The 22,378-nt window shown below is 46.6% G+C and overlaps 2 protein-coding genes and 1 non-coding gene across 8 annotated transcripts in view; 2 read left to right on the forward strand and 1 right to left on the reverse strand.

Annotated features, from left to right (window-relative positions):
• Nucleotides 1–20,035, reverse strand: part of PSTPIP2 (proline-serine-threonine phosphatase interacting protein 2) — a 90,415-nt gene extending 70,380 nt beyond the window's left edge. For all 6 annotated transcript variants that reach the window (XR_014075094.1, XR_014075092.1, XR_014075093.1 and 3 more), the window contains exon 1: nt 19,898–20,035. Coding sequence is in view for 3 of the 6 variants with exons in the window: in XM_081563339.1 (XP_081419465.1) it covers nt 19,898–19,930 (33 nt within the window). In the remaining 3 variants the exon portion in view is untranslated. The remainder of the gene's footprint in view (nt 1–19,897) is intronic.
• LOC145535022 (small nucleolar RNA SNORA36 family) lies at nt 15,021–15,152 on the forward strand. The gene has a single exon (XR_014075189.1). It is a non-coding gene; the product is annotated as a small nucleolar RNA SNORA36 family (small nucleolar RNA).
• LOC145534260 (uncharacterized) lies at nt 19,929–22,378 on the forward strand. Its single transcript, XM_081561581.1, has 5 exons — nt 19,929–19,935; nt 20,141–20,910; nt 21,027–21,205; nt 21,861–22,018; nt 22,177–22,378. The coding sequence occupies exons 1-3, from the start codon at nt 19,929–19,931 to the stop codon at nt 21,123–21,125; spliced, it is 876 nt and encodes a 291-aa protein (XP_081417707.1). The 3' UTR covers nt 21,126–21,205; nt 21,861–22,018; nt 22,177–22,378.

Genomic DNA, 22,378 nt, shown 5'->3' on the forward strand with positions numbered 1-22,378 from the left:
AACAGTCACTGTCATATTCTACTGGCAGGACTCTACATTAGTACAACCTTTTTGGAAGGCAAATAGACAATATTAATGAAAATTTTCAATGTGTAAAGCCTCTGCTAGTAGAAATTCATTCTCTATAAATAAATACACAGATCTGAAAAGATACATATACAAAGGTGTTGTAATGACAAAGAACTGGAAACAATCTAAATATCCAGCAACAAAAATTGTTTAAGTAAATTTGATAATCATACAGTGGAAAACTGAATATATATTAGAATAAAGCAGAATTACACGTAGAAACATAAAAAGATATTCACAATATATCATTTCAAGAAAAATGATGGCTGATTCATGACAATGTATGGCAAAAACTACTACAATATTGTAAAGTAATTAGCCCCCAACTAAAATAAATAAATTTATTTAAAAAAAAAAGAAAAATGAAAGTTGCATATATGAGTCCATAATAGGTGAACTTATATATGTTAAGATAATGTATAGCTACATTATATATAACAGCAAAGATAAAAGTCTAGAAGGAGCCATACCTCACATCTACTAGTGGCAACCTCTATTTCTAAACTGATTGGACTGCTCTAACGAAACTGGTGTAAAAATAGAAACAAGTTCTATTTTACTAAATACAGATGAATTCATATTAAGCAATGGTGAGATCATGACTCTTTGAAAGATATTTATCCCTGTAAATCTAACATAGAAGGCATAAGATTTAAAAGATAATATTCAGAAAGTTGGCTCATGTCCAACATTACTCATCTAACCTTTAACATGATCCAAATCTCTCACATATGCATGCACATACACAGAACACACAGATACACACATAACCCTCAGGGACAAAGACATTTAATTTACAAATCTCCTGGCAGAGAAAATTTGAGAATTGAAGATGGGTATTTCAATTCACAGGAAACACTAGATTACCACCAAGAGCACTGCTAATGTTAGTGCTATGACTTTTCTAGTTAAAAATAAGTTGAAGGACTGAAGCTTACCCCTAAGAGGTACATGACTTTACACATCACAGGGTAAAACCAGTGCTATATCAATGACCAGAAATACAGACCCCAAAGTCGTCTTCCTCACCCACAGCATTTCTGAGAATTCCCAGACATGCCCAAGACACTTGCCCAGGCCTGGGAGGCAAGCAAGTACCAGGATGAAGAGGTTGTTCCTAAAACTGAAAGTAAGTCCTCAACTATGGGACAAACAGACTCCAAGAGAACAACAAACTCTAGCAGTTCCGCCAGAAAAGCCGAGAAAACAGGCCAGTTCAAAAGCCAAATGTACTGCCACTACTGTTAAAAAAAAAACAAACAAACAGAGCCAGGAATCCAAAGTAGGTCCAACCCAGGGGAACGTCCACAGTTACTGCACCAGCTGACCTGTATTCCCTCTCACTGCAGATGGAAAGTTTGGGTCCAACCCACAAAAATTCCCAACAGCCTCTGACACAATCACACTGCAGTACAATGTTGAAGGACTTTAAGCTCTACTATTCATTAGAAGGACTGGTGCTGAAGCTGAAGCTCCAATACTTTGGTCACCTGATGCGAAGAACTGACTCATTGGCAAAGACCCTGATGCTGGGAAAGATTGAGGGCAGGAGGAGAAGGGGACGACAGAGGATGAGATGGTTGGATGGCATCACCGACTTGATGGACATGAGTTTGAGCAAGCTCCGGGAGCTGGCGATGTACAGGGAAGCCTGGTGTGCTCAGACCACGGGGTTGCAACGAGTCGGACACGACTGAGAAACTAAACTGACTGAATCTCTACTATCCTTCTGGTTGACCCACTAGGCAAACCAGATACTCAAAGGAGAATAAATTTTGGTCTCAAGACAATACAGCACTGTGGAAACTCAGGCACTCTCATCCCTGCAGAAATAATGGCTCCAGCTAACTGGGAAACCTCGAGTTAAGTCATCCAGATACTCAACTGCCTGGGTCTTTTTCCATGACAACTTATCTGAAGTAAAGAAACTGCAGGTCAGTAGAAAAGATTTACTGTTAATAACTTTTTAAGGTAAAACCTGGCCTCAGTACATTCATTCCTATTCAGTTTCCTCCATCTTATCTATCTCCACTTCCGAAACCCCAAAGCATAATCAGAAAAGTCCTCGAAAAAAATTCCCTTATATTCTCTGGACTTTGATTATCCAAAGCAAATGTAGATTTATAAATTCTAACAAATTTTGAATTAAAAATGAATCAGGGTCAGACTACCCTGGTGGCCCAGTGGTTAAGAAACCTTCTGCCAACGGAGGGGACATGGGTTCGATCCCTGGTCTGGGAAGGTTCCACCTATGGTGGGGCAGCTAAGCCCCCGCACCACAGCTACTGAAGCCCTTGCACCCTAGAGCCTGTGCTCCACCTAAGAAGCCACTGCAATGAGAGGCCCACCCCACACACTGAACTAGTGAGAAGCCCCTGCCCACCACAACTAGAGAGAGTCTTCGAGTAGCAAATAAGACCAAGGGCAGCCAAAAACATAAATTAATTAATTAAATGAGTCAGGGTCAATTATCAATTGACCAGACAGTATTGCCCTGGGTGGGAGGGGAGTCTGGGGGAGAATGGATACATGTACATGTGTAGCTGAGTCCCTTTGCTGTTCACCTGGAACTATCACAACATTGTTAATTGACTATACCCCAACACAAAATTTGAGCAAACTCAGGGAGATAGCGAAGGACAGGGAAGCCTGGCGTACTGTGGTTCATGGGGTCACAAAGAATCGGACATGACTTAGCAAGTGAACAACAACATCAATACAAAATAAAAAGCTTTTAAAAAAGAGGAAGTATGGCTAATCAGAATATCTATCCCATTTTCTAAACAGTTTAGGTAATTAGAGTCTGTTTAGTCCCCCACAGTGTTCCAGCCTTGGTGTGCTGAGGTATCAGAAGACCTCTTAGAGCTCAACCATGAAAGCCATCTCCATCCTGTAACTAATGAAGAAACTGAGCCCCGATCATAATATTCTTAACATGAATAGAAATACGTAAATGCAAAAGGTGTTCCTCAACAAGCACCATGTAAATAAATGCGATACTCTCCAAATCTGCAGACCAGACCGATCAGCTTTGATTCTGAGGAATAATATCAATACCATTTTTTTCATTCCGAAATTACTCATCCTCCATGTCTGTGATTCAGCCCTCCTTCACCCCTGAAACATGTGACTCTTGTTTCTACTTGTTCCTACTGACTATAAAATGGACAATTTGTGCTGACCTTGAGGCTTTTTCAAAGTTTTGATTTAAATGTAGTTAAATTTTAGATTTAGTTCATTTTTAGGTTTCATGACTGTCATTTCACTGATGCCAGACCAAGTTCAGCATCCTTCAAGTTTTCGTAACATTTGGTCATGAGAATCTTTTCATATTCAAATTTCAGATATGTGCATATAATAAACGTTAGGATTTTGGAAGCAAATTTTAGAAGCAAATAAGTGGTTCTCCCTACATATTCATCTGAGCCCACTGCCTTTTCGCCTTCTCTAACTCACTGACTTCTCATCCAGTTTGATCCAATGAACATCTTGCATGAATCTGAAGCACAGAGGGTATTCAGAATACTAGATGTGAAACACATGTTAAAATGACATCCACCTGAGCTAGATCAATAAATCTGAATCAGTGAAACTAGATCAAGTTTAAAATTTATGTCCATGCAAACTACACGCAAATGTGGATAGCAGCTTTACTCATAATTGCCCCAAATTGGAAGCAACCAAGATGTCCTTCAATAGGTGAACAAATAAACAAAGTGTAGTACATCCATACCATGGAATATTATTCATCGATAAGAAGAAATGGGCTATCCAGCCACAAAAAGACATGGGAGAATCTTAAAAGCATATTGCTAAATGAAAGAAATCAGTCTGAAGAAGCTACATACCATATGATTCCAACTACATGACATTCTGGAAAAAGCAGAACTATGGAGACAACAAAAAGGTTGGTAGTCGCCCAGGGTTCAGGGGAGGCAAGGAAGGATGAAAAGAGAATTTTTCAAGTCAGTGAAACTATTCTGTACGATATTGTAATGGTGGATACATAGCATCACACATTTGTCAAAACCCATAGAAAACGAAGAGTGAATCTTAATGTAAAGCATGGACTTTAGCTAGTAATATTGGTGCATCAATAGTAACAATAGTAATGCAAGATATCCAGGTGGGCCCAAGAATCCTTAAAAGAGAGAAGCAGAGTGATGTGATTGCTGGGTTTAAAGATAAAAGAGGGCCACTAGCCAAGAAATGAAGGGAGCCTCTAGAATCAGGAAAAGGCAAAGAACAGATTTTCCTCCAACCCCCAGAGGGCATGCAGCCCTACAGATACTTCAACATTAGCCCAGTAAGACTTCTGCCATCCAGTACTGTGAGACAGTAAATATGTGTTGAGTCGCTGAGCTTGTGGCAATTAGTTAAAGAAGCAATAGGAAACTCATACACTCTATATCCTTCACTGAAGTCACCAAAATCCCTAACTGTATAACGTATGTAATATTTTGCCACCTTGGATCTCACAGACTAGAGTATGAAGTCCCCAAATCGGCTTCCATGTAACATTCATGAAAGGCAAGATTTCTCACCCCATATTAATAGTGGAGGAAACTGAGAGAGAGGTAATATGGGAATCCTGTACCTTGTTCAATTTTCTTCTGTAAACCTAAAACTGTTCAAAATAATAAAGCCTATTAAATAAAAAAATTTATTGACGCTACCCTTGATAATACAATATGCTTTAGATTTCTGGGTAATGACATGATCATTTCAGCAAATGGGTTTTTGTCAAGCTGAGTTTCAGCAATTCAGCCTGCTTCCTGCTGAAGCGCTGATCCTTCTATCCCTCAAACACACCAGGCCCTTTCCAGGCTTGCTGTTTTCCCTCCCCTTCCTCTGGCCATCTGCAAGGCTAGGTGGACCTTACCCTTCACATCTCAGTTCAAATGGCATCTTCTCAAAGAAATCCCTGATGACAACTCCATCCCCACATACATGTCCACTGATGACCCAACCACCTTATGTGGTATAATACCTGGAACTTTTGACTGTGTTATCTTTCATGTGGAGAAGGCAATGGCAACCCACTCCAGTACTCTTGCCTGGAAAATCCCATGGACAGAGGAGCCTGGTGAGCTGCAGTCCATGGGGTCATACAGAGTCGGACACGACTGATGTGACTTAGCAGCAGCAGCAATATCTTTCATGGCAAAAGGAACCCTGCAGCTGTGATTAAAGCAAGGACCCTGAGATGGAGAGATCATCCAGGTGATGATATCCAAGAGGTATCATCACCCAGATGTTACAGATGCAGACACAGAGACCCAGAGACGTAACACCACTGGCCCAACATTGTACAGCAGAAGCATACGTAGCTGAGCAGGGATTCAAAGCCGTGTGCACTCAGTGCTAAAACCTGTGCCACTGAGCCCTGAGGATAATACTATGAAATGAGCTTCATGACAGAAGTACAAGGACCCCTGCTTGTTTAAAATAATAATTTTTAGGGACTAGGGACTATATTTCACCTGTTCTAACAATTCTTGAGTTTTTTTTTTTTTTTTTTAATTCTTGAGTTTTTGTAAGTGATTTCCACTCATCATTTTCATTCATGATCTCGATTTTAAAAATCAATTTAACTGCAGAAAGCACTACAATATTGGGACTTCCTGGCACAGTGGTTAACACTTGGGGCGTCCACCACAGGGCAGCAGAGGCTCCACCCCTACTCAGGAAACTAAGATCCCACATGCTGCACAGCACGGCCAAAGAAACAAACAAAACGTGGAAACACTATACTATTGACATACTAATACATCCCCAACAACTCCACCTCCTCCATCCGAGACATGATGGCCCTTGCTAGCACTGGGCTGGCCAGATAGTATTATCCACATTGCTTAACAGGAAGCCCATGCTAACCAGAGTGGTTAGCAGGGTGGCTTCCGGCAAGTTACCCACTTAATCTGAGGTAGAGTGGGGTGCAGACCCCAAATGACACGTAGCCCTGGCTGCGAGGACTGCAGCTGCCAGCCTCTCCCTCCCCACATCCTCTGCTCTCAGAATCAATCACAGTTCTGAATAGCTGCAGTCTTCTTCACTCAGCCTCTCCCAGGGTCCCCGCCCTTTCAGGCTTCCAGCTGCCCCCTCTGCAACACCCCCAACTGGACTCATTTCTTTGCCCTGAGATAGCAGACAAGCTCGTAGCTTCTTTCAGCTTAGTTTCTGCAGAAGGTGCTGCATGGCTCACACGCAGGTGCCTGGATCTTCAGCAAGTCTGCTCCCTTTGACTCAGAGCTGAGGATGACCGGGAGGAACGGGAGGGTCTCTCATGTACAGACTCCCCAGGAAAGGGCAGCATCCGCCAGGGTTGGCCAGGGAGAGGCCTGCTGGCCAGGACACCAGCCCTGAGCCACGGCTGGTCAGAATCAAAGCTGGCCAATCTTCTGAGCAGGAATTAATGTGGGAATCCTGATTTACACAGCTACACGCAAACACTGGACAGGTAGAGGGGGAAGCCTGGTCTGGGGCAGACAGCCCATAGGACTGGTCAACTGTCCAGATCTGGCCAGCAGCAGAGGTACTGATGAATGCCTCAGAGCTTAGGTCTTTCTGCAGCCCTAGTTCAGGACCTGACTCGAGGGATCAAGAAAGCCATGTTTGTTTCTGACAACAGAGTACAGTCACAGAGTAGATTCCAAGATGTGGGGCAACCAAGGCCTGGTGCAGTGAAGGAATTGCATTTGTGGCCATTTTTGAACCTGTCACTTTAAGCAGGTCCTGCTTCTTAAAATAGAAAAAGTTGTGTCCAAACAGGAGTGGGGACTCAGCAGTGCAGGGCCAGAGCGGAGAGGAAAGATGGCGGTGACTTTTTTCAGGATTTCGGCTGGCATCTGTCACATAGCAAAGCTAAGCCTGAAAATCAGCCAGACTCCAGCCCCTCAGAGGATGGCCAGACTATCAGCTATTTTCACTCAAGCAAGACCTGCAGGTGGAGTCCCGGTCCCCCTGCCCTAAGCAGCTCACTCAAGTATTCCTTCTACCCCTGTGCCATGCCACAGCCTTCTCTGAGGTGTTCTGGAAACACAGATTTCTCCATCTTATCATATGCTCAGAACCATCTCAGCACTTTTTAGGAAATGGTGCTCCAGCTAAGCCTGCCTCATAATCCTGTCCGGCTAACCTACTCCTTGCAGCATGAGCGGGATAGGTGAGCCTGTTTCCCATCAGTGTCATACACATGCGTTTGTCCCTTAACAAGACAGCGAAGAGATCAAACCAGTCCATTCTAAAGGAAATCAGCCCTGAATATTCATTGGAAGGACTGACCCTGAAGCTGAAGCTCCAATTCTTTGGCCACCTGATGCAAAGAGCCGACTCATTGGAAAAGACCCTGATGCTGGGGAAGATTGAAGGCAGGAAGAGAAGGAGATGACAGAGGATGAGTTGATTGGATGGCATCACTGATTCAATGGCTATGAGTGTGAGCAAACTCCGGGAGATAGAGAAAGACACGGAAACCTGGCGTGCTGCAATCCATGAGGTCACAAAGAGTCGGACACGACTGACCAACAGCAACAAAGCCGCCTGAGGGCAGGGATTAGTCTTCTCCTGACTTTACAGATCCACACAGATCTCTAGCTTCTGCCAATGTTGGAACACCTAAGGGCTTATGGGTGAGTGTGTGTTGAGTTGCTTCAGTCGTGTCCAATTCTTTTCGACCCTGTGGACTGTAGACCATCAGGCTCCTCTGTCCATGGGGATTCTCCAGGCAAGAATACTGGAGCAGGTTGCCACGCCCTCTTCCTGACCCAGGGATCAAACCCACAATTGTTATGTCTCCTGCTTTGGCAGGTGGGTTCTTTACCACTAGCTCTACCTGGGAAGCCCCTAAGGCTCATAGAAAAAGACAATTAAATATTGAGTACAACTCTAACCATAAAAAAGAGTTCAGAAAAAAAGAACCTGAACGTTTATCGAGTTTCAGCATGCAGAGGAGTTTTGAAACTTTGATGTGCAATAGAGAAAGGCAATGCCAAAGAATGTTCAAACTACCGACCATTGCACTCATCTCACACTCTAACAAAGTAATGCTCAAAATTCTCCAAGTAAGGCTTCAACAGTACATGAACAGTACATGAGACCTTACAGATGTTCAAGCTGGATTTAGAAAAGGCAGAGGAACCAGAGATCAAATTGCCAGCATCTGTGGGACCATAGAAAAAGCAAGAGAGTTCCAAAAAAACATCTACTTCTGCTTTACTGACCACGCCAATGCCTTTGACTGTGTGGATCACAACAAACTGAAAAATTCTTAAAGAGATGGGAATACCAGATCACCTTTCCTGCCTCCTGAGAAATCTGTATGCAGGTTAAGAAGCAGCAGTTAAAACCAGATATGGAACAACAGACTGGTTCCAAACTGGGAAAAGAGTACATCAAGGCTGTATATTGTCACCCTACTTATTTAATTTATATGCAGAGTACATCATACGAAATGCCAGACTGGATGAAACATAAGCTGGAATCAAGTCTGCCAGGAGGGAAAAAAAAAAAGACTTCCAGGAGAAATATTAATAACCTCAGATATTCAGATGACACCACTCTTATGGCAGAAAGCGAAGAACTAAAGAGCCTCTTGATGAAAGTGAGAGAGCAGAGTGAAAAAGCTGGCTTAAAACTCAGCATTCAAAAAATGAAGATCATGGCATCTTATCCCATCATTTCATGGCAAATAGATGGAGAAACAATGGAAACAGGGACAGACTTTATTTTCCTGGGCTCCAAAATCACTGCAGATGGTGACTGGAGCCATGAAATTAACAGACACTTGCTCCTTGGAAGAAAAGCTATAAAAAACCAAGACAGCATATTAAAAAGCAGAGACATTATTTTGCTGACAAAGGTCCATCTAGTAAAAGTTATGGTTTTTCCAGTAGCCATGTATGGATGTGAGAGTTGGACCATAAAGAAAGCTGAGAGTCAAAGAATTGATGCTTTTGAACTGTGATGCTGGAGAAGACTCTTGAGAGTCCCTTGGACTGCAAGGAGATCCAACCAGTCCATCCTAAAAGAGATCAGTCCTGGGTGTTCATTGGAAGGACTGATGTTGAAGCTGAAACTCCAATACTTTGGCCACCTGATGTGAAGAGTTGACTCATTGGAAAAGACCCTGATGCTGGGAAGGATTGGAGGCAGGAGGAGAAGGGTACGACAGAGGATGAGATGGTTGGATGGCATCACTGACTCGATGGACATGAATCTGAGCAAGCTCCGGGTGTTGGTGATGGACAGGGAGGCCTGACGTGCTACAGTTTATGGGATCACAAAGAGTCAGACATGACTGAGCGAATGAACTGAGCTGAGATAAAATTACAAAATTACAGCAAACTTGACTGTATAAAATGTTTCCAAAATACATTATACATGTTTAAGTACAGTGATCCTTTTACAGACGAGTATACTAAGCTTAGGAAGGTTGAGTAATTTGAACAAGGGCACATCCCTCAGCTTGAAAGGAGCAGAGCTGGGATTCCAACCCAGAAATATCCAAGGCAAAAGCTTGAGGGCATGAGGAAAGTCCTTCACTGCTGCACGCTAGTTGCTGGAGGCTAGAACGTGTGAATTACACACACAACTGCATACACACACATATATACAAGAATACACATTCAAATATTTGTATTAAATTACAAAGGATATATTTATCATTTCAAAAAACTTATGTAGATTTATAAGTAAAGAATGAGGAAGGAACTAAACCATTTGGAAATGGGAAAATACAACAAGAAAATAATGTTCACTCTCCCTGGTGATAAAAACACAAACAAAAATTTAATAAGGCATCTGTTTTTGCTTATTAAACTGGCCATGGCTGATGTAGTGAAACTGATTATTTCCACATATTATCAGGGACACTGAAACTATGTCTGCCCTTCAGGAAATCAGTTTGGTGCTACATATGAAAAGTTTTTAAATGTCCTATTATTAATAACCCCTATTTTTAGTCATTCAACAGCTATTACTGTGAATCCATTATGTACCAGGCATTAACCTAGGTGCCACCAGAGGAATGAGACAGAAGTGCGGGCCCTGACACTGTGGGTGGCCGTGCCATCCCTGGAATGAATGGCTGGGGACTTTGTGTGTGTGAAAGAAAAACTTTGTCCTTGTTGAGGCCACTGTTGTTTTGGGTTTTTCTATTACTCATGGCTGAACTTCATCTTATTTATACAGAAGATAAGTGAGCTTTCACCAGCTGGTGTCTGATTTCTTAATGGAGCAGGAGGCAAAGATCATCAAAACAGAGAAAGAATGGGGAAGTGAAGTGGAGGTTTGAGTAGAGTGGAAAACAAAAGCAAACAAACAAAAGAGAAAATAAAAGGTATTGGTGAGGATATGAGAAAACAGGAACCCTCTGCACTGCTGGTGAGAAGGTAGAACAGCACAGCTGCTGTGGAAACATATGGCAGTTCCTCAAAAAATTAAAAATAGCATTATCGTATGATCCAGCAATTACATTCGCCAAAAGGACTGACAGCAGGGTCTTGAAGAAATATTTGTATACCCGTGTTCATAGTATTATTCACAATAACTAAAACAAGGAAGCAATTCACATATCTATTGATGGATGAACAGATCAGCAAAATGTGGTATACACATACAATGGAATAATATTCAACTTAAAAAGTAAGGAAATTCTGACATGTGCTACAACACAGATGAGCCTTGAGGACATTACACTAAGTGTAATAAGCCAGTCATAAACAAATACTCTATTATTCCACTTATGTGAGGTACTCAGAGCAGTCAAAATCATTGAGACAGAAGTATAAAGGTGGTTGCCAGAGACTGGGGGAAGGGAGAATGGGGAGTTACTGTTTAATGGATGTAGACCTTCAGTTTTACAAGATGAAAGGAATTTAGAGGACAGATGGTGGTGATGGTTGCACAATAACGTGAATGTATTTAATACCAATGAACCTTCAGTTCAGTTCAGTTCAGTCGCCCAGTCGTGTCCGACTCTGCGACCCTATGGACTGCCGCACACCAGGCTTCTCTGTCCATCACCAACTCCCGGAGTTTACTCAAACTCATGTCCATCACGTGGTGATGCCATCCAACCATCTCATCCTCTGTTGTCCCCTTCTCCTCCTGCCTTCAATCTTTCCTAGCATCAGGGTCATTACCAATGAGTCAGTTCTTCACATCAGGTGGCCAAAGTATTGGAGTTTTAGCCTTACATTCAAAAAAGGTTAGGGGGGTAAATGTTGTTATGTGCATTTTATCACAATTTTTTTTTAAATGTGGCATCACACTTTAAAAGACAACAAAAATTAGTTAAATATGTGGAATTTATTTGGTTGGCCCCTGAATAGTATGTATTGTACAAGAGGTAGAGGGTGGGGGGATGCCTCTTAACATCAAGTAGGTGAGACTTCAGTGTTCATTTATTCACTTGTCAAACATTAATTGAGCACATTTTCTGTCCTTAGAACTGAGTCAAGCTCTAGGGACACAGAGGTAAACAATACAGAAGTTGACCATAATCTACCAAGAAAGGAAACCAAACAAACATGGAGTGCTAAGTGTATTGTTAGAAATATGCAACAGACTTGCAGAAAGTCTCCTCCCCAAGACCTGGAGGCAGGAGTAGAGGTCAGTGCAAAGTCAAGTAACACCTCCCACCCTCTTCCTTGACCCCCAACCCCTTGGGGTTCTTGTGTGGCTGCACCTCACAGTATGAACGCTGAGGGTATCAGGCAGGGTCAGCCATCCTCTGTCACTCCAACTTTCCTTACTTTTTATTCTCTGTGTGTGTCTCCCTCTCCTAAGATACAGTTGTAAAAGCAGTGATGTCACTGAGGTATGTGGCACTTACAGGACCATTCTTGGGGATTTGTAAAGGCACTTGAAACTGGAAAATACCCCCACAAACAGTAATATGTTTAAAGGATGAACAGTGATCTATGAAAAAAAAAAAAATTAAGATCACGCAGCCTTAAAAAAATAAACAAAAATGGTACTCTATGTCATACTCTCGTTGGAGGCGCAGTGCTGGGCTGGTGAGAGGGTATAAAGCGCCACGGTCTTGTGGGTAAAAAAAAAAAACAAAAAACAGCAAGGATTTAAATATCTAAGAATATTCTTTTAATTTACTTTCCCAAATATTTCAGCTGTGATCATTTCTGTCAAAAAAGAAAGTCTTGGGATTTCCCTGGTGGCCCAGTGGTTGAGAATTCACCTTGCAATGCAGGAGACTCAGGTTCAATGCCTGGTCAGGGAACTAAGATCCCACATATCCCTGGAGCAACTGAGCCCTTGGGCCACAGCCAGAGAGTACTCAGCATCTAAGACCCACATAGCCAAATAAACAAACCTTTAAAAAAAAAGAAAGTCTTCACCTGGTGTGAGGTTATCAATGCTAATGCAATAGAGCCATATCCAACCGGCAAGCTAGGAGGCCATATAAGAGTTTCCAAAGATAGATACTGATGAATGGTATGGGTCTATGCACTGGGGTTTAAGTTGCCCTGAACTACCCTGAGCGTCCTTACACATACAAATGTGTCAAGTGTTTAAGACAAGAGCGTTAGAGTCAACTAGGGAAAAGTTTTCCTCTTCTCAAGAAGAACAAACCCTTATCTCCTGTGTTGAAATCTGCAGCTTGACCTTTGTCCAACCTTCACACAAAGATACAGCTAATCCCCGCTAGAAGGCAAGTTTTTAAACCAACAAGTCAAGAACCTACTGTCTTTCGGAAGCCTGCTCTTCCTACTTTTCTCACACACAGGTTGTTTGGGAAGCTAGAAGCCCCTTACTCTCAGGGAGGCTCCAAAGCCCGTGTTGGATGTTGTGAGACTCAACAGCAGCTATCTGAAGACGGTGTCCAAAGTATCTGGTTTCCTGTTGCCTGACTTCTCCAGAGTGAGATCATATAACTCAGTCTTCATGGATTTTCATAACATCCAAGAGTTCTCAAATTCCTGGCAACCATATCTTAAATAGTCCCATTGATACAGTTGGAAAATTCTAATAGTTTTACATTTTTAAAAATACAATGACTAGGGACATCCCCAATGGTCCAGTGCCTAAGACTCCAGGTTCCCAAGGCCAGGGACCTGGGTTCGATTCCTGGTCAGGGAACTAGATCTCACAAACTGCAACGAAGCTCTGGCACACAGCAACAAAGATCCCGCACATGGCAACAAAGAGCAATGCAGCCAAATAAATAAATAAGCAAATAAATATTTTTTAAAAATTACAGTGACATGTCATTCTATAAAGCTAACCAACAGTTCCTATTATTTAAAAACCCCCCCTTTAATATTTTGCTTTGACTGGCTAATGACATCTACAGTTGCTTTTACTAGAAAAATCCATAAATTAACATGCATCCATATACACTTATGGAGAAGGCAATGGCACCCCACTCCAGTATTCTTGCCTGGAAAATCCCATAGACGGAGGAGCCTGGTAGGCTGCAGTCCATGGGGTCGCGAAGAGTCGGACACGACTGAGCGACTTCACTTTCACTTTTCACTTTCGTGCATTGGAGAAGGAAATGGCAACCCACTCCAGTATTCTTGCCTGGAGAATCCCAGGGACGGAGGAGCCTGGTGGGCTGCCATCTATGGGGTCGCACAGAGTCAGACACGACTGAAGCGACTTGCATATACACTTATACCAAGTTTGCACACACCAAGTCTTTCTGACTTTAGAATAAACTTTAACTGTGTATTTATCTATGTACGTGTTCCTGTAATGGGTAGCTGAGACACCAAACTGAGAATTCTACATTCACTGTGTAAATTTAATCTGTGAACAAACTGTTGTTTGTGCAGGGGAAAAAACTGATCGAGTGGAGCATTGAAAAAAAAAAAAGGTCTCTGGGGCTTTCCTGGTGGCTCAGTGGTAAATAATTCACCTTGCAATGCAGGAGACGTGGGCTCGATCCCTGATCCAGGAAGATCCCACATGCTCTAGAGCAACTAAGCCTGTGGGCCACAACTACTAAGCTTGTGCTCTAGAGCTCCACAACAAGAGAAGCCAGTGCAAAGAGAAGCCTACGTTTCTCTGCAACTAGAGAAAAGCCCGCACAGCAACAAAGACCCAGCACAGCCAAAATTAAATAATAAATAAATGCTTTAAAAAAAAAAGGTCTCTGATAAAGGTGTATAATGTCTTCCCTCAAAAAAGAAGAATTAGAAAGTCCAGGAAAAATAAGAATGGAGATCTAACTATAATATACTACTTCAGGCTTCCCTGATGGCTCATCAGGTAAAGAACCTGCCTGCAATGCAGGAGACAGGAAGGAGTTCCATCTCTGGGTCAGGAAGGGCCCCTGGAGAAGGCAATGGCAACCCACTCCAGTATTTCTTGCCTGGAGAATCCCACGGACAGAGGAGCCTGGCAGGCTACAGTCCAGAGAGTTGCAAAGAGTCAGACACGACTAAGCACACACACACACAGCTTTAAAAATAAAAAACTTTTACATGCTGTGGGAATTCCCTGGCGCTCCAGTGGTTAGGACTCTGCGCTTTCACTGTTCAGGGCGTGGGTTCCGCCCCTGGTCAGAGAACTAAGATCCCACAAGTCACACGGCAAAGAAAAATAAAATAAAAAACAGTCTTTACATGTTGTGACAACATAAATAATATTCATATTGTTTTTCATTATAAGTCATTTGGGAATATTTGGATTTTTAAAGACTATGCTTACATCACCTAGACTTTTTTAAAGTTTGTTAACAAACTTTTGTTTTCTTTCCACTTGTTTAGATTTTGTTTTATATATTTCAATAAGAATTTCTTATTTTCCTGGAGGCTTCTCTGGCAGTCCCAGTGACTGAGATTCTGCTCTTCCAACGCAGGGAGCTTGGGTTCGCGCCCTGGTGAGGAAACTAGGATCCCACATGCCTCATGGCCAAAAAAAGAGAAGAATTTCTTGTTTTCCTTAGAAGGTAGATCCCATGACTCTCTTATTAAATTCTTACATCCCAAAGTGTTGAGTTCAGTCCAGGGCAGCTTCCCTGTTCTGTTAATTAAACTTTGGGACATTGAAACACAGGCTGGGGTGTATGTGGATTGAGACTGTTACTCTATTCGTTTACTCCCTAGCCTACAGATATGAAAGACGAGAAAAAAATAAAAAATAAAAAATAAATTCTTACAATGCTAAAACAAGAAAAAAAGATTTCTGATAATTATTTTAAAGCTAGACCCCAGTGGCTGCTCTAGAAAGAATGAAATGGAAGGGACAAAAGTCAACGCCTTTATCTTGCATTTTGCCACCAGGCAGGACAGCACCAACTCAAGCTCTGGTAAGACCCAGAAAGAACAGATTCCAAAATGGTCAGAGGTTTGAAGCAGAGGGACAGCCCTGGGTGGTCAGGGGCAACGAGCAAGTTCAAGGGGCCCCAAGCCTTCCCCTGCTCACTCCCCAAGCAGAGGAGAGAGGCCTCGCCCACCACAGACACAGGGGTGGGGAGAGGATAGGACAGGCAATAGGAAGCTGGTCTGGGCTTAGAGCAATGAGAATCAAGAAGACCAGGTCAAAATAAGGATCTAGAAGACATACAGGGCCAGGCTGGGGTCACACCATCGTGAGGAATGTGGGACTGTCCTGAGGTGGGGAGCATCTCCCTCTCCTGTAACAGGTCACCTGTGCAAGGCCCCTCTGACCACAGGCCAAAGGCTGGGACCGTCCCTTTGTAGCCACCTTCCCTGGAGCCCTGGAACCCACACCCACGGTCCCTGTCTTATTCCGACAAGATACCATCAATGTTAACCAGGATAAATAACAGCATGGCCTAACCACTGCTGGGAGGGAAAAAGCAGCCGGGCAGACCCAGTTGGCGACTATTCTGGTTTTAAAGAGATTTTTTCAAACAGATCCACCAAAAGGTTCCTTTAAATGAACCTCCCATGGGGCATTTGAAGATTATTTATACAGTATGTACTGACTCACACCTTTTCAGGAACATCTACCTAATTTGACCATGGGCCTCTCAGCTTCCATGGAACATTCCTCTCCTGAGCCTGTGATGGCTCCTGTGAGGGTTGAATCCCTACATTTCTGCCTCTCTTTCTCTGACCCCTCTCTACTCCTGCCAAAACAAGGTAGTCACCAAGAGTGCTTCTCTAGGGACCTCTTATCTCTTGATTCTTTCTCCTTGAGTAACTTGTCACTTCCTTTTATTGTCACCTCTGTGCTGATAATAGTTGACAATCACAAGTGCTCACTATGTGCCAGGCATACACAGCACTCTGATTTAATCCTCCCAACAGTCCTAGAGCATCAACATTGGTATTATCCTCATTTTTCGACATGGAAAAACAGAATGAGAGTTGAAGTTATCTGCCCAAGGTCACCCAGCTATAAGGGGCAGATCCAGGATTCAAACCTGGCCAGGCCACCTCAGAGCCTCTGCTATTCTATGTACTGTCTTACCTGACACCATTTCCAAGGTACTGGGGCCACCTCTACCAAGTCCTCAAACCCAGAATGTTGACCACCAGACATCGGAGCACACTCACTGTTTGTACTGGTTGTTAAAATATTAAAATATCCCCAAACCCTGCTGTCTGGCCCCCTGTTCCTTCCCCAGGACCTCCCCATATCCAGCAACCCTGGCACTGTCCTGAAAGCTGAGGGCTGCAGCGGGGGGTTCAGGATGCTGCGAGTCTCGGTCTTCACCTGTGGTTAATATTGTCAATATTGCTTCTGCCTCCTTCTCCTTCTCTCCCCACAAACCAGTTCCTCCTCTGACTTCCTTCTTTCTGGGGCCAGCACCTCACTCTCCTGCTCACCTTACAAAGAGCCTGCTCCAAGCCTTTCTTTCCTCTCTCCCACTGCCCAGCTTCAAATTGGTGACCTTGTCCTGTGGCTTTGACTTCTCTTACACTCTGCCGTTCCTTTCATTGGTCTCCTCCTGTCCCTTCCCTATGATTTCCATCCGGGAACAGACCCTTTCTGCTCCTTGGCCCCTGCTAGAACTCTCCAATCCCCCAACCCTTTTGTCCTCTATATTTCTGAGGGGAGGCCTTCAAGACACAAGTCTACCCTCCCTGCTGGCTTCCTAATGAGGAATGTACCTGCAACCCAAGAGAGTGCTCTGATCCCTGCAAATGCCACCTCTATACAGAGAAGTTATTTTCTCAAATATTTGTTCAATTCAATCAGCTGATAACCACTCAGGTTTCCAAAGTTTTCTACCTTATACCATCACAATCTTCTTGTCCTTGAAGTGTGAGTTGCTGCCATCACCTCAGTGATAACAACAGCCTTGCTCCCCACTCTCTACCCATCCCCGAGAATAGCAGAGCATCTCAGGCAGCCTCTGAGGTCTCCAATAGTTTCCCTTCTGTCCCTTTTCTCTCAAATCTGGGCGGACTGTCCCGTCTGCCTGATTCCTGAGCATCCGTATGAGAAGCACCACGGCAGTGCTGGGGGCTCAGTGGATGGTGGCACTCAGTGCAGACCCCCCAGGAGCTCATGGTTGGAGCTGAAGGAGAAAGATATCCACATGAAGAGTCAAACGATGTCTCAGCATCTACGTCTGACGGTGCCAAAGGGACACTCTCGCTGAGCACCAGCCTCATTGAAAGCACTCAATGAGCACTTGGTCTATGCAGAGTCCTGCCACACTGTTTAACAGCTCTACAACCTTGGGAATGTTGCTTAACCTGTTTGCCACTCAGTTTCCTCATCTGTAAAATGGGATAGTCAATAAGGTACCCCATAGGGTAGTTGAGACTTAAATGAGTGGTATATGTAAAGTGTTTAGCACAGTGCTTGCCACAGACTCTATACACAGTAATGTTAGCTATTACTGTTTTTATTACTTGACATAAAAATCATATGAAATTAGAAATGGAAGATATCTTTGCAAACTATCTCTCAGGATCTTATATCTTTTGAAAGTAAAAGCTCAGAGGGGAAAAAAAAAAGTAAAAACCCAGAAAGTTCTCTACCCTGGACCTTTACCCAATCTCTAACTCCCAACACAGACCTCACGTCTGTCCCCTCCCCTAACCATTCCTGCAAGACTGCCCTGGGAGCAGCTGGGGGGCTGCCTTCCTGTGGCCTGGGAGCCCTCTGAGGATGGAGGCTGCAGCTCTCAACCCACTACATGCCTTGTCCATTTTATAGATCCACTGTACTCATTCGACAGCTATCTGCTGAGATCTCACTGGCATCAGCCCGTGCAAAGGGCAGTGGCACTGAAAGCCAGACAACAGCTGTCCACAAGGTGCTCACATGCTTGCAGGCTCCCAACCTCAAAACCATAAAAGACCAAAACTATGAAGGAATACAACATGCACTATCGGGCACAATCAGGAAGGGCTTCCCTGAAAAGAAGACACTGGGCAGAGACCTGAAAATTGAATGCCACATATCGAGGGGAAGAAAAACAGGGCTCTCTGTGCTGTTTTTTTTCCAACAGTGCCTGGCATGGGACCCAGAGATCCTTTATTCTACCCAAAGAATCCACAGGCCTCCTCCAGTGGCCAGCTCCAAGGCCATGCACCCTCTCTGTGAAGCTGCTTGGGGTGAAAGGACCATCCCCTACAGGTTGGCAGTGCCCAAGGAGAACTCCAAAAACTCCAGGAAAAGGGACTTCTCAAGGCAGGGTCTAAACTGTGTCCCCCAGGTCACAGGGCCAAGTTTCTCTATGTAGCACTCTCCACAGGGGACAGGAACCTGCGAGGCGCTATGAGGCTAAACAGGGAACCATCAGGGGTTGCTTTCCTTTCGGCTTCCCTGATAGCTCAGTTGGTAAAGAATCCTCCTGCAATGCAGGAGACCCCAGTTTGATTCCTGGGTCAGGAAGATACTCTGGAGAAGGGATAGACTACCCACTCCAGTATTATTGGGCTTCCCTTGTGGCTCAGCTGGTAAGGAATCCACCTGCAATGTGGAAGACCTGGGTTCAATCCCTGGGTTGGAAAGATCCCCTGGAGAAGGGAAAGGCTACCCACTCCAGTATTCTGGCCTGGAGAATTCCGTGGACTGTATAGTCCATGGGGTCGCAAAGAGTCAGACAGAGGGAGCAACTTTCACTTCACATCCGTGTTGCAGATAAGGAGATGGGGCGGCTTGGCAGCAGTAGCTCAGTCTGGAGACAAGCTGACTTTCTGCTCCTGCCTTTAAAGGATGAGGGTGGCTCCTCCAAATGAGGGGGTACAGACTGTTGAGGGGCATCTGGGGAGCGAGAGGACAGGGGGGAAGAGGACTGGACAGAGGAGAAGAGGACTGAGCTGCCGCCTCCTGGTTGGACCAGTTCTCGGGCTCAGATCCCCCCACCAGCTCGCAGGATCTCACACACGCACCAGCCTCCCCCTGGATAGGGGGACAGGGGGACAAAGGATGGGAGGGACTCAGGAAACGGGGCTACGAGACTGGCAAAGCTTCTGCTAGAGAACCCCGCTAATGTCTGCAGGCTCGGACAGGCTGTACGTTTACGCGGTCCTGGAAAAGCCAAACAACCCGGCGAAGTTTACCGCACGTTCTCTGACCCACGTTCCCCGCCAAATCTGCTCACAGCGCAGCCTCGGAGACCACCCGGCGACTGTCCCCGGACGGGTGGCTCCTCCCTTTGGGTCTCGGTTTCCCCAGGTGTGAGATGAGGGGGGAACGCCCCAGCTCTAAGGCTACACCTGTCCGCGGTGACCCGGGGCGCGGACGGCCGAGGGAGACCCTGCGAATCCGACCCCGGGGACCTGCGGACGCGCGGCGGGCTGGGGGCAGCGCAGAGAGGGGCCGGCGGCAGCCGGTCCGGTCGGATTCTGCTCCGGACAGGGGCCCACGGCTCCCTTCGGGGCCCCCAGCTACCAAGCCGGGCGATGGGCCCCTCGCCTCGCAGACTTACCCAAAAGTTCCCCTTGAACAGTGAGCCTGTCATGGCTGGCTAGCGAGCAGCGGGGAGAACCGGAGCAGGCGCGCGGGGACTAGGACTGTCAGGACCCGCCACCCGGCCGCGCGCCCGGAGCTAAGCCCCGCCCACGCCACCGCCCGCCCCGCCCCGCCCCGCCCCGCCCCGCCCCGTGCCCCGCGCCCCGCGCCCCGCCCCGCCCCACACACCACCCATCTGCCCCGCCCCGCCTGCTCCGAGCCCCGCCCGCCCAGCTCCCCCTCGGCCCCGCCCGCGCCACCGCAGCCTCGCCCCCGCGCTCCGCCCCACACACCACCTATCTGCCCCGCCCCGCCTGCCCCAAGCCGCACCTCCCGGCCCCGCCCCCCGAGCCCAGCTCCGCCCCCCGATCCCCGCCCCGCCCGCACCGCACCGCCCCGTTCCCCGCCCCGCACCCCGCCCCACACACCACCCATCTTCCCCGCCCCGACTGCCCCGAACCGCCCCGCGCACCGCCCCGCCCCGCGCACCGCCCCCCACACCACCCATCTTCCCCGCTCCGCCTGCCCAGAGGCGCAGCGCCCGGCCCCCCGACCCCCGCCCCGCCCCGCCCAGCTCCCCCGCTCCGCCCCGCCCCCTCACTGCGCTCCGCCCCACCCATCTTCCCCGCACCGCCTGCCCCTAGCCTCACCGCCCCGCCCCGCGCACCGCCCCCCACACCACCCACCTTCCCCGCCCCGCCTGCCCTGAGCCGCAATCGCCCACCTCCCAGTCTCGGCCCCGCCCACGTCACCGCCTGCCCCGCCCCCCCTAGTGCCCGCCCCGCCCCCCGAGCCCCGCCCAGCCCAGCCCCCGGCTCCGCCCCCCCGCCCCTCTGCTGTCCATCCCCCGCCCCTTCGCGGTCCACACTCCGCAGCACCCCCAACTCCTGCCCGAGCCGCGCCCCGGGTCTGCCCGCACCCTGCACTCTTCCCGCGCGGAAGAGAGAGGCGGCCCGCGGGTTAGAGCCCTACGGCGTCAGGCGTCAGTCGGTGAGCCCTACGTCCCCCTCCTTCGGGAGATGTTTAAGGATTGGAAGGAACCGACTCTGTCGCCTCCCCGACTTCGGCTTGGTTCCTTCCCACAGCTCCCTCCTCCCTTGACCCAGTTCCTGGCGGAGAGATCCAGGCTCTGCGCGCTGGTGGAAGGAGCCCCCGCCGGATCCGAGGTTGTCGCGGCGACCGCGCGTGGCTTCCGTGAAGCCTGAGCACTGACAACGCTGTCGGCCGCGTCAGGTGTGGAAGCTTCAGCTCGTCAAGTGCGGGACCCCAGAGGCACCCGCCACAGGTAAGCATGTTTTAGTCTAAAAGTCATGGAAAGGTCATTGGCCCTTGACTCCAGGTCCCTCAGTGGGGTCCTTACAAGGTGTCCAGGAACTCAGCTCCTCCCAAACCCTTCCGCATTCTTAGGATCCAGACCCAAGACCCTTCTCCACCAATCCCTCCAGAAGTATGATGCCCCAGCGTCCTTCCTCTTCCTGCATTCTCCTAGTAGAACACCCTCATAAACATAACCCAGGGCAAGTCAGACCCATCCCCGCTTTGCAGTGATAAGGCACTCTAGGACAAAGTACTGCCCTGTGCTACCTGCCCTGAACCAAAACTGAGGCCCACAGAGGCTGATTGACTTGGCCAAGATCACAAGGTATTTAAAGTATGAAGAGCTTCGTTACAGCTCTGCCACTCTAAACAGAGCCAAAGATAGAGGTCATTCCTGAGGCAGATCCACTCAAGGAGGGGAGAATGAAAGTCAAGAGAGCCTGCCCCCAGCCTCAGACCTGGAGAGGCAAACAGCCTCTGAGCAGGTTCTAGCTTGGTACAGACACAGTGACGATAGCTGCTGGAGTGATTTGAAGGGCAGCTGGAAGGTTCTGCCTGGTAATACCACCCACCCTCAACCACCCCCATGATGAAATCCCACCAAGAGTCATCTGCAACAACAGAGATGGAGAGGTGGCCTCCAGTTTTGGGTCACTCCGAGGACATGCATCCATTCATCCGGTCGTTCAACTCTTTGGAAAGCAGCGAGGTTAGAAGGAAGAAAAGGAAGGCTGACAGCATCATCAGGGGCACCAGGAGAACAGGCTCAACAGAAGGAGGGGTAAGAAATAGTGCCAACTGGGGAAATGAAAGATGCTGAAGTGCCACAGATAGCATCAGGGTTGTTCCTGGGAGTCTTGAATATTTTGGAACAAATATTTGAAATACAATTCTAATTGTTTACATTTTCATTTTTAACATTTTGTTTTAACTTCTCAGGGTACTTTGTACTTGATTTTCGTGGCTCAGATCCCGCAAGGTCCCCTGAATTTTAACTCTCTGCCACCACCTGGTGGCAAGATTGGAAATTTCAAATGGTTGTCCACACTGTCAGAAAATATTCCTCATTCATTCCTAACTTATAAAACTCATCACCTCAACAGGTGTTGGGAATAAAAAGACAAGTAATATTTGTACTATA

The sequence above is a fragment of the Giraffa tippelskirchi genome, chromosome 14 (genome assembly GCF_054371585.1).
Source record: "Giraffa tippelskirchi isolate mGirTip1 chromosome 14, T2T-mGirTip1v1.2.pri, whole genome shotgun sequence".
Classification (NCBI taxonomy): domain Eukaryota; kingdom Metazoa; phylum Chordata; class Mammalia; order Artiodactyla; family Giraffidae; genus Giraffa; species Giraffa tippelskirchi.

What these genes read in the sequence shown, in the direction of transcription:
- LOC145534260 (XM_081561581.1), top strand. An exon ending in ACGGCGTCAGGCGTCAGTCG is followed by an intron (nt 20,911 to 21,026) that starts GTGAGCCCTACG and finishes CCCTTGACCCAG; the next exon opens with TTCCTGGCGGAGAGATCCAG.